The sequence below is a fragment of the Primulina tabacum genome, chromosome 17 (assembly GCF_025594145.1).
Source record: "Primulina tabacum isolate GXHZ01 chromosome 17, ASM2559414v2, whole genome shotgun sequence".
In the NCBI taxonomy this organism is placed as follows: domain Eukaryota; kingdom Viridiplantae; phylum Streptophyta; class Magnoliopsida; order Lamiales; family Gesneriaceae; genus Primulina; species Primulina tabacum.
This window is the reverse complement of record NC_134566.1, coordinates 13,568,990-13,581,778: the sequence shown is the minus strand read 5'-3', so window position 1 is coordinate 13,581,778 and position 12,789 is coordinate 13,568,990. Positions and strand designations below refer to the sequence as shown.

The 12,789-nt window shown below is 35.7% G+C and overlaps 1 protein-coding gene across 1 annotated transcript; it reads right to left on the bottom strand.

The window, feature by feature from the left end:
- Positions 1–2,957: 2,957 nt before the first annotated feature.
- LOC142530513 (uncharacterized) lies at positions 2,958–3,814 on the bottom strand. The gene is made up of 2 exons (XM_075636347.1): positions 3,260–3,814; positions 2,958–3,188 (listed from the first exon to the last, which is right to left on the bottom strand). Exons 1-2 carry the CDS (start codon positions 3,515–3,517, stop codon positions 2,958–2,960), a joined length of 489 nt encoding a protein of 162 aa, XP_075492462.1. The 5' UTR covers positions 3,518–3,814.
- Between the last annotated feature and the right edge of the window lie 8,975 nt (positions 3,815–12,789).

Sequence of the window (12,789 nt, the reverse complement as noted above, 5' to 3'; positions counted from 1 at the left end):
AAACAGATTATATAGACATCTAAAATATATTTTAATATATTGATAAAAATATAATAAAATAAAATATTTTATTTATATTTAGTTTAAAGTACAAATCTAACTCACGAAATGTATCATAAATGTCTGAATCAAGTGCGTAAACTTTCGATAATTAGTTTAAAGTACAAATCCTCCACGCCCTATCAGTTTTTTTTCCAAAAGATATCTTTTTATGTTCTATAACTTTCGTGTTTGTTAGGATCGATGGAAGTACATTAGAAGGGGTGAATAAAGTGATTTGTTATTTTCTTCTTTTTGATAAGCAGATGACTTCCAATCTTCCACTGGTGTAAGTGGTATAAATATGATCTTGACCTTCAAAGATCAGTAATCAATTGATATGCAATACAGAATGAGTCTATCGAACTTTGTGAACAACAATAGAAATAATGATCAGACATAATGATTTTTTTTGAAAGTTCAAAAATAAAATTTCCAAAACATATTTACTAAAATATTTTGATATTTATAGCTTCGGTAAACACCCACTTCAAAACGATTTAACACTGCCTCCTGCGATAAGTTTCCATAATTAGCATACCGAACATTCCCAGAGTATCTGATTTGCTGAATCAATGCTTCAATTACTAAATCCAATGCTCATAAACGACCTTCGACAATATCAGTAGCCTCACAAATAATTACTGAAAAATTTGATAGGTCTTTATTGTACCCAATGCTGAATTTTAATAATCTTGAGTTAATCTCTTACGAGGAGCACATCTCCAAATCTTAAATGTTTCAAAATTTCTTCCTTTATGGTGATGCCAAAATTCAACAACAAAATGATTAAAAACTTTAATTTATTAATCAGAATCAATCGTATACAAAGCATATTAAAAAATAATTCATCGATTCTAGATTCATATGAATATCTTTGGTAGTATTTGAACTTTCCGGCCTTTCTTCCTTTTTTTCATATGCATCCTTTATTTATATATACAAAGATTCATAAATTTGGGAGGTAACAAATTCTTGCATACGGTCAATTTTATCAGATTGTTCTTTATGGCTTTGTTGTTGATTTGCCACAAGCTCCTGATGGCTTAGATTCTGAGTTTCCACGAGGACATTCTATTTTCTCCTTACAGATGAGTATTATTGAATCTCAGGGGAGAGGGAGAGAGAGAGAAGAGAGAGAGAAGATCATTTTGAATAATCTCCACATGTCGCATTATCCTGGTTTTGCAAAGTTCCAAACAATTTTTTTGTAAAAATAGCACCGTACTGAGTATCTTTAACTAAATATTCAAGTGATATGCTCATGGCAGAAAGGTTTTCTAGTTTGAATTCAATGGGAGTAATACCATCAGATTCTGATGAAAGAGCTTCAAGATGTTTATATCTTTCGAACCTTTCTCGGGTCTCCCAAATACAAGCTGCTTTTGCTTCTGCTGTGTCTTTGGGATGAACGAAATTATTAGTATCAACTGAGGGGTCAGTGGCCGCAAGCACTTCCAATGCAGAAGAGGGGTTATGTTCTAAATCAATAGAGGATAGAGGAACACCGGCAAAAAAAAAATCAATGTTTGAATAGTGTTTTGGGTATCCTCAGCCACAAAAGTTTCGACAGATGGTGCTGCTGCAAATTGCAATATGCTGAAGAGAGGTCTCAGGAGAAATGTTTTCAGCCGTAATATCTTCAACTTGCTCTTGGTTGGGAGAAACTACTGGAATGACAGGCACATCAGTAGTCTCTGAAGCCTCTACTGTAATTTGTTCTAGAGAAGGAGGTGGAGGTGGTGCAGATACTAGCTCAACAAAAACTTGATCTTGTGGTGGAGCAGTAGCCATATCTACAGCAGAAATTGCCAGTTGGATTTACAGTGACCAAGTAAATCCAAGATCCTTCCAAGTAGGATACCTTGTGATGAGAAAGCTGATGTCTTGTGCCCCGTCGGAAAACTTGACACAAAGTGGGAAGGCCCTTATAAAGTAGTAGAGATAGTCAAGATGGAAACTTATCGCCTCCAACACCCAAATGGTAAAGTACTACCTCGGCCATGGAATGTATCAAATTTGAAGAAGTTTTATGTATAGAGGAATGTAGTTGAAAAAGAAAATAATAGTTTATGTTTTGTTGTTTCATTGTGTCATCATTTTGCTTATGTATCTCCACCATTACAGTATTCAATAAGATTATCAGTTATTCTCCAGTGTTAGCAAGGATTTTTTTCATGAGAGATACTCTGAATAAGTATTCTTATATCATCGTCTACCCATGTAGTCGTCGAAGGCTCCCAAAAAAAAAGAGGTTTGGCCAACCCCGTGGGATTGCCAATTCGACGGCTCTGGAGAAGGTCAACGATAAAACAAGTCCCGGGATACCTCACCACCCTTAATGGGGGATTAGGACTTCCCCTTGAGACAAAATCTTGGGAGATTGATCACCTCCGTAGTACACATGAAAGCAAGCAATACGTAACCACAAACAAAGCTACCAAATGTCGCACAATATGAAAGAAGTCATATATGAAGTTAGCAAATATGAAAGTACCGTGGCCTTGGGCTCAAATGAAATGATAATCCAACACATGCGAAAGCACAATAAAAGATATTACGATGAATAACAAATGAAAATAAACAACTCTAAGGAGTACTAAAAAATGAAACTTAAAGCTATGTTTTCTCCTCAGCAGGGTGGAGCTCCAAGGCTTCAATCATCTCAGCATTGTCCAAAGGGACATCAAATGCGGAGCCTCTGCCCACCTCCAAGACTCTAGGTCGATCATCATCACTATCTCTTCAGGCACAAGTTTCTTCCTCAGTTGGTTTCAAAAGTCTAGCACTACCTCATCATGTATGATCATGGCACGATCAAGTACCTCCTCTCGAAATGCAGAGGATGCTTTGAAATTCTAAGCGCCTTTCTCCTCAGTACTTTTCAAAAGATTATTGCCCGCCTCGGAGCCAAGATATTAACCACCAGTCTTCACCTCAGTAGAATACTTCTCTTCAAGGATCGTAAATTCTTTTATCTTGTCCGCAAGCTTTCGCTGCACTTGAATCAGCTCCAAGTTGGCCTTTTCTTTCTCCTGTGCAAGACGAATCTTCTCTTCTTTCAGCCGAACAACCTCTTCTCGTACCTTTTCCTGATAATTGCGCAATTTTTCCTCCCGAACTCGCACAGCACTAGCTAACGACAAACTCTGCAAATATAAGGCCAAACGATCAAAAAACAGACAAAACCTGCAAGATTCTAACATAATAGGGACAATACCTGACATGGATTCCAGGCAAGGGAATGAGCAAATAAATCCGTAGACAACGACACTAGACGGACCATGTCAAAGTCTCCCACAATGCTCCGTCCTTTCTTCCATCCTATCTCCGGATCATCCAAATCCCAGAAAGAGTCAGTCTTCTTGTTATGGTTCACCCCGTCAACATATATATGCTTAACACGCGGAGTCTTGGAAGCTGTTCCTTGGTCATCCGCACGGGTCCTCTTAGGATTTTTTTTTGCTTCCTCATCCATTTTCTTTTCCACTCCTTCATATCATCGTTTTTTCGCCACTCCACTACCCCCACTCAGTGGCCTAATCTCCAAAGATTTGTTTGATGGCAAAGAGTTACTTTTATTTTGCGCGTTAGAGGCCGACCCACGGACATGCTCAGAGCGTGCCGGTGGGAATCCCCTACGCATAGTGTCACGAAAATCATGAACAACACGATCCCCAGGCGCTCTACTATTCCTAGCATGCGGGGATTGCCTCCCCAAAGTGGTCTTGCGAGCCCGGATCGTGGCCAAGTCAAATCTATCACTTGCAAATGAAGAGTCACCAAAAAATTCATATAAACAAGAGATAAACAACAAATTATAATGCAAAATTAAAATAGAGCAAAAACAAATTACAAACACTAGAGTACAAAAAATACCTGCAGTAATTAAATTCCTAGGGTTACAAAGTTCTTCAAAAAGACCTAAATCACGACATTGAAGTTGAAGTGCATGGTGAGTCCCTCTCATCGCAATCACTCGAAGTCCCGAACTCCAGACCACAGGTATGCCCCACCCGTAGTCCTTAACATAGAAAAAGTGAGATTTCCAAGAACTTCTAGGAGACGGAATTCGGGACAAAAATTTACATTTGGTCTGAGGTTGGAAGTAAACGTGCGAATCCGGTTTGCTTCTACGCGCCGAGAAAAGTGAGTGGAACAATTCTACAGACAAAGGCATGTGAATTTCCTTCATCTTATGACAAAAGGCCGAATAAACTATAACGGCATTTGGAGTCAATTGACTAAAGCTCATACCGAGGCTTTTAACCAACTCCACTAATAGAGATTGTGGAAGAAACATAAGTCCAGCAGTAAAGTATTCAAGGAAAAGGGTGAAGTAACCCGATGGCGGGTTATGACAATCATCTCGAGGTCCCGGAACCTTATTGTCACACTCGGGTGGTATTCCAAGCACTTCGCGCAAACTCCCGACATCTTGGCCAGACAAAGCATCCTTATCGTCACCGTCTAAAGGTTCGCTCCATTCAAGATCATCACCCAACAAGGGATTTTCTAATGGCGTAGATCCCTTAGGGAATCCACGATAAGCTACAGATCGAGTCTTGGAGCCACTAAAAAAACCCGAACCACCCGAAAAATCGGCGGCATCAGATTTTGAAGAGTCGCTATCAGAATCATCACTCTTGCTAGAGCTACTTATTAAAGTTTGGCTATTCCGGCGGTTGGCCATTAGCAAGGAATACTCCTTCCCTCGAGGAACACAACTTGCACATATTTTTCAATTTTTTTTAACAAAAATATTACCTACAAGCAATACCAGTCGAGCAAATCCAAAATTATATCGAAAAATTTAAAGTCATCAAGAAGACATGTTCCTTGATAGTGGGGATGGTGATGTTCCTTGGAACCAATACATTCATGATACCGCCAGTAGTTTCAAGACCAACGGAGAGAGGAGTGACATCCAGAAGCAAAAGGCCATGCACTTTCTTGTTACGTTCCGTAAATTTTTGAACAAATCCATGCTGAGTTCTGCGAATTAGTCACATGTAATGGTGGAGTAGAAATCAATACCCTCATGGACTGAGTCAATCTCAATAGTAGTTTGGGCAATAGATGAAATGATTCTCTTTCCTCTCCCACAAGCAGTCCCCAATCTCCTCAAAGATCTAGGGTCGGCACTGATGTCTTTCTTGTTCTTCTCCTTAAACGCATGAACAAAGTGATTCACCATTTTGTTGTCAAAGCCTTCACTTCCAAGGGGAGCATCACTAGAAATAGCAGCAGCTATAGGATCCTTGATGATACGAAACTTTGCCATGGTTCACACCCATCCACGTTTAAATGTACTGCGTGCAGAGGCCACCGGAATTTCCACCTCCGTGTTCTAGAGAAGCCGCCGGAATTTCCACCTCCGTGTTCTAGAGAAGCCGCCTAATTCAAGGTATGCTCTCATTTTTATAAAAGTTTTCTTGTTCTCTGAGTTTTCTTGGAACTACTTACTGACTTGAGCGTCGGAGTGTCTACATCGAGAACCCTCCCGACGCCCACTTGACGAGTGTTCGTGACGCAGGTGACGCCCAACAAATTAACTGTGTATTGTCTACGTGGATCCGTTTACCAGCCAGGTGAGCTCATTTACGAGCCAAGTGGACCAGTTTACCAACTAGTCGGATCTCGCGTGCGCAGTCTATGCGACTCATTTATTTTAGTTGCATCAATCTACATAGGATAAAATCAGGTCTCCGGCTAAGAACAAAGAATAAGATTGTTGAGGGTGGACAATCACTGGTGTAGGTACATGAGTACTAGATGCAGTATATCTGGTAAGAGACTGAGCACGTTCCTCAACTGTCTTAACATTAGTATTCTCTGTAATAGGAGTCTGAACGGTGTACGAGGCTGAGAACTTTGTTTCTGTAATAGTGACCTCCATAACAAGAGTCGATAAGTCATTGATGAGCTATTGGATGAGACAATATCATGGAAAGCATTAGGACTCTGATAGTCATAATTGACTTTGAGAGAAGTTAGAGTCTCACTTATCTTTGTAACCTTCAGCTTTTCCAGTAGATAGTTTCTTCTTGTCAATGCCTGACAACAATGTTGGTTTTGGTTCAAGAGAAGACCAAGGCTTCAAGCTTGACATTCTTACTCTATTGGATCTCGGTTTTCTCGTGCCCAAACGCATCGGAAGTTTTAAAATTTTTTAGATCTTGACATTCAAGATATATTTGTTTGAGCACTCATATGGTTCTAATAATTAAACATACATAGGATGTTCAAAACTTTTACCTTTGGTGAAAGATTCACTAGGCTCCAACTATTCCGAGATTAGCAGAAATATCTCTTGATGTATTTCCTACGAACTTTCTTCGAGAACTCATTCCTTTAATCTTCGAATCAGGTCCACGACTAGAAGATTTGTTCATCTTCCAAATAGCACTAGAATATTTGGAAGAAGTTTCAACGTTGGAGATTAAAATCAAGAGGCGGCTCAAACCAAAAACTCTTTGATATGGCCGAAAATTTTGAGAGGAAAGTTAGAGGAATTTTCGAAATTCACAATGAGAGTGGAGGCTTGCTTGGTGGCTAGGGTTATGGCTTATTTACTATCTTTTATAATCAAGCCATGACTTAATTTTCATAATTAACATTAATGGACTTGATTAATTGATTGGACTAATCCAACTAGTTTAATTAATTAATCAAAGTCCATTAAAAACTTTAATTATTTAGTATGTTAGACTTGTACTCCTACAAACCTATTAAACATACTTCCCACTATATTTAATTTAATATTTAATAAACTCAACTTTTGAATTTAATAAATTAAATTCTAAAATTTTATAAATTCAACTCCTTGAATTTATTCTTTCCAAATTTTATAAATTCATAAATTCAATTTCTTGAACTTACTATCTCATAAATTCAACTCATTGAATTTATTTTCTCAAAATTTAATTATCATAAATTCAACTCATTGAATTTACTATATCATAATATAAATTCAACTTCTTGAATTTATTCTCTCCATGGGAACAAATTAACCAGTGCTTGTGTGACTCTCAATGATTCAGGGATTCAGCTAGTTATGGGTTCACAACTCTTTGTGATTCAGGACATAATCCTTTATTCGGGCTTACACTAATTTGTTTCATTCTATGTATCAACAATTGATCATGAGAATGTCAGAAATCATATTTATGATTAAACCCATCGAATCATAGTAAGAGCGTATAGTAGCATCGCCCCATGATTCCCTAGGTATCACTGATAGTGCTTGCAAGAACCAGTCGATTATGATTAACGTACAGTACGATCCCTCATCTCATATATCCCGATCGAATCTTCAACCATTGGTTCATCGAGGGTTGCATAATAATTCGGTAACTATGTGGCACATTTTTGAGAATAAATAGTGGCATCACATGTACAATTGGAGAACTCCTTCTCTAACGTACATCTCATACTCTGGCCAGAGATTCCATGCACTATTATTTCAGCAGATCACATAGGATATCCACACCCGTAGGTGAGCGGTGAATTCCCGACTACAATGCACTGGCTCCTACATGTGTCGCAACTGTACCCAATCTCGCCACCTTATGGCCCTCATGGAGTCGGTAAACAAGTCAAAGTACAACCCTAGCTTATAGAGCCTCAGTGTTGTCCCGGATCGTAAGGACTAATGGTGTACAATCATAACCACAGACTTATCCTCTTGATGAATGATAACCACTTGGAAAGTCCGAGGGAGGATAGTTCGGTATAATCATTATATAACTACCCATCTGCATGTTTGGACATCTATATACCCTTACCAAGAAACGCGATACACAACATTACAGATGCTAGTCTCGAGCTCAAGCGACCTTTATCCACGTTTTAAGCGGCTGAATCGACTAAAAACAAATTTAGATCATACAGTGTTTACAAATGAGTTTCAACATCGAGTTATGATTCATTTCTATTAAAATATAATCAAGGTCTTTATCTATGTTGTTCACAAGGGTATACAGATAAAGAAATAACAAATCATAAAATAATGAATTATATTAAAATAAAGATTATTTATTACAACTGATTCAATAAATTCTCTAGCCAACAAGTTGGTTTACAGGGCATCTACTCTAACATACTCAACTATAGCCTAGGCGTAGAAGTCCAATATAGTGTCTTCATAGATAACTATTGGAAGGCTGAGAAATAGAAAAAGTCCAGTATTCTATGGGGTTTTGAACATCTCTACCATAGCATCATCTTCTACGTTTATCTCATGTGTCTTTGGATATGTCATAATAATATAAGTCGGAAAAAAATTCTTGATATGTCTGTCAGAATAATTTACATAATAAGAGTATTGAACATTCTTGAGTATCTAATTTGTTGAATCGATGTTTCAATTAATAAATCAACTGCTCATAAATGACTATTGACAATATAAAAAATAATATTAGTGGAGAAATCGGTAGGTCTTTATTGTGGTGCTGAATTTTAATAATCCTGAGTTAATTTTTTGCGGCGATCACATCATCAAAACTTAAATGTTTCAACAATGTATTATATTTTCTCGAATTTCAACGGATCAATACCATATTTTGAAAAAAATAGTTATCATTTTTGCTTTGTTAGCTCAAAAACAATACCTGTAAAACTTTTGTGACTAATTATTATTTATTATATTTTTATATGATAAAAAATTTAGTTTTATATTTGAGTTCATAATATATTTTTTAATAAATATATTTTTTTCTTAGAAAAATCAATAAAATATGTTAAAAATCTAGAAAATAAAAGTGTACCTGGTTGAATTTATTAGTGATAACTAGACTTAAAAATAATTTAGATTAAGAGTAAAATTGAGTTTTTAGCTTGATCATGTATCAGTGAAGTAATTTACAATAGTTAATGACTTAATGTACCAATTTACCAAATTATAAATAGCTCATTTACCAATTAAGTCATTTACAACAGTTCATGTATCAACCGTTTGTGTATTAAAATAAATTTTACTCTTTAATTTTTATATATATGCTATCTTTTTATTACTATACGCTTCTTCTTCTTCTTTTTTAATTACAATTACAATTTAATGAGGGCTGGATGTTTAGCGGGAAAATTGCAACATTATCTTCAATTCAATAGTTATTATATAATAAATACAACACACTTATTTAATAATTATATAATAAATAAATATCATACTCTTTATATTGTAATGTAAATTTCAATCAGTTTTCTAAAATATGTCGCTTAAGACCGTCTAGGATTAGGCGGCCGTCTATCATCCTAATTTTTAGAAAGGCGGAGCCTCTGAGCACTGTTAAAAAAAAAAATCAACCACATAGGCGATCACCTAATTTAATATATAAAATTTTATTTTTTTAAAAAAAATTGTTCGACATATTTTTCAATAAATTTGTATCAGATAAAGATGAAAAATATTTCATTAATTTTGAGTTTGAATCCAATATAGATGAATTATTGGAACATTATGAAGATAAACAAGAAGAATTAATTATTTAGGTAAAAAAATTACTTAGACATTAGGCAGTGAGTGTGTAAGGTCCAAAATACGATAACGTAATTCAACTGCATGCAAATCTAAGAATACTGAAAAATGACTAATTAAATTATTTTAATTGCATTTATTAAATGTGGTAGGCATGTGTACATGTTTGAAATATGGTTTTTCTACTAGAATGCATAAAACTATGTTTTAAAGGTTATTCAAGACGCGATCGATGAACGGAGACCGGAGATCATAAAGGAAAAATATTTTTATTAAATGATTATTTTTAATTATTTAATATATGATATATTTTAAATGGTATTTTTGAAAATGATGCTTTTGAGGTGTTTTTACGCACAGAGTCGTATTTTTAATCGGTAGTCGATTTTTGACAAAATAAGGATTTTTTGGGAAATCGGCTAATATTTTCGAAAATTTTTCTAAAAAAAATATTGTAACTATATTATAGTGGGCCTATTATACCAATGTTATTGGGCCAAGCTTATTACACAATTATTTATATCAAAATATAGAGTTTCTTGAACCCTAAACACCTCAAACCGCACGCCACCAAACTTCAAGAGACTCCTAGTTTTCTCTACACCATCACACGGCCAAACACCTCACTTTTTCTAAAGGCAATTCACGTGAGGTTGAAGGAAAAACGCAGCAAGCTTCCTCCCCGTCTCTAAGCCAACGTCCCTCGCGTCAAGGATTGTTTTTCATGCGTGAAACACGCAAAGGCACGTTTTAATCTCTCTTCACTCATCGTTCATACCATATTATATGTATTTAACATGATTACATGAAAAATATGATACACTTTCTTATATTTTTGTTTTTATGGCAATACATGATCAAAACTTGATTTTTTTCATGCTTTTAAATCCATATTTATGTTGCACAAAGGAGCTGCCATGATAGAGCTATGGGAAGTGACAGTTTTTCAGTATGATTAAGGGTCTATAGAGGCTTGGCTAAGGGCTGGACAAGATAGGAAACATGCTGAACAAAATTTGGATTTGTAGGAGAACTAGGGTTTCGTTTTTTGGTCCTTGAAGGGTGTGGCTGCTGGCTGCTGTTGGGCACGTCTAGGGGTCCTAAGTGTGTCTAGCAATGGTCCTAGATGGGTTAAGGGATGGCTGGAGTGAGTAGTAGGGCTGGTGCACTAGGTTTGGTTGCGTAAAACTTGTGGAGGTCGCGTTTGGTGGCTGCTCGTGCACGGCCTTTAGGGCGTGGTCCAGCAGCTAGTCTAGGCTTCGATCTAGGTCCTAGGATGGTTGGTTAGGGTTTGGACATGATGGTTAAGGTCTAGTCTTGAAGGAACTCATGGTTTGTTCAAGTTAGGGTTTTCGAAAAAGGTGCAGGTTCAAAACGGCTTGATTTGGGTTGAAAAAGAGTTAGCTAGGTGTTAATAAACTATGGTTCAAGTTTAGTTAACTTTCGAGTCGACATGGGATAAAACCGAGACGTAGGTTCAAGTTTTAAAATGAATTGGGAATTAGTCGATGAGCTTAAATTTACGTATAAGAAATAGTTGTTATGTTAAGTTTGGATGGATTTAGGTCCTCGTTTTAAGGTCTAAGCCCTAAGGGTAAATTGGAAAAGTGATGGTTTTAGGAGCAAAACGGTCATTTTACATCTGAAAAAGACGTCTTGGCAATGTCCTGAATGATGAAATGAATGTTAAAAAATATTTATTTCGAAAGGTTATGGAATTTTATGATGAAAAACGATAAATGCTAAAAGACGTGTTGCATGTTTGGTTTAAAATAAAATAATATTATTGCATGTATTTTATTAAAGTGATGGAAACAACGAAAAATGTTTGGAAGGAAGTGATTTAAATTGTGACGGTAAGGAAATGGAGATTCATGAGGGACGAAGCCCCAGTGGAATCCATTTATGGGACAAAGCCCCGTGGGAACACAACGATCGAATTTCCATCGAAAGGATATGATGATATGTAAGGTCAAGGCTCAGTTGACCGGTGAGAGTGTCGCTGATGTTCCCCGCCGACTATAGGCCAATGCACATAACGAAAAAGTGGTTAATGTTGCTTCACCGCCTAGTACCATGGTTACAGCTGAAATTGATCAATTGACCGAAGGATGAAAGGATTGTCACAATTAATGAATGAAATTAATCTTAAAGAGAATGTATATGTATATATTTATGATGGACGACTTGATTGTTGAACTGGCTGGACTGATAGTGCACATAACCCAAGAACCTTTACTAGTTTTTCCACATTAGTATGATTTTAAAGATTTTGATGACTTTTATAACTTTTGATGCTTATAAGGGGTTTTGAGATGATTTAAGATGCTTATGATTTATTATGAAAAATACTAGTTTAAGGTTTCGGTTATCTTACGATTTTATGTTTTGCACTGCGTTCTTTTGGATTTTTGAATAATAAGGTTGGTTGGTTTATTTTAATGGGTGCAAAGATATATATACGTATGTGTGTATATTTCGGTCGAAGGTTATAAAGAAAAAAAATTCTAATATATTTTAAAGAAAAACGAGTAGTGAACGTTTCAGAGTGACTGTACACCTACCAGTTTTTAGAACTCTTATATAAAATTAGAAGTCAATAAATAAATCATATTTGCAGTTAAATATATTTTAATATTGGTCATCAAGAATTGAAAAAAATATTCAGCATTAAGAACTGACAATGCCATGGTGGCATATAAATCTCATTCATTGTCCCAATTTATATGATTCTAAGGACCGAAAATGTCTGCAATTGATTTGTTGAGCATTTCTGGCAAGGTTCGTGGTTTTCGACTTTTATTTTATTTAAATAAAATATATATTATTTTATTATATTTTTTATCAATATATGGAGATTTATTTTAGATGTGAATATTATTTATTTATTAATTTGTAATTTTATTAAAATATTTTAAAATATATTAAAATTGAATATATATTATAAGTTTGCTCTAGTTTTTGTTTTTATTTTACGTTGAAACGGTTTTTCCTTGCTTGAAGAAAATCTTTTTTTCGGACTAAGAAGCGGATGAGGCATCAGCTTGCTCCTGTTACTGTTACAGCTAGTGCGAGTTTTTCGTAGTCCCTTACAAAGGGCTTCAATCTATACTTCTAGTAAATGTCTTATTTTTCAATAACCAAAACTGTCCTCTATGGTTCCCGTGAAACTAAGATAACCTCCGCAAATGGATTTTTCTCTTTGAAGAGCAGGTGATCACTAAATAATGTTATCATTTGCTTTCATTATTTCATTTATAATAATTCTAATA

What these genes read in the sequence shown, in the direction of transcription:
- LOC142530513 (XM_075636347.1), bottom strand. Translation starts at nt 3,517, where the DNA reads ATGGATGAGGAAGCAAAAAAAAATCCTAAGAGGACCCGTGCGGATGAC. An exon ending in TTGCCTGGAATCCATGTCAG is followed by an intron (nt 3,189 to 3,259) that starts GTATTGTCCCTA and finishes TTATATTTGCAG; the next exon opens with AGTTTGTCGTTAGCTAGTGC.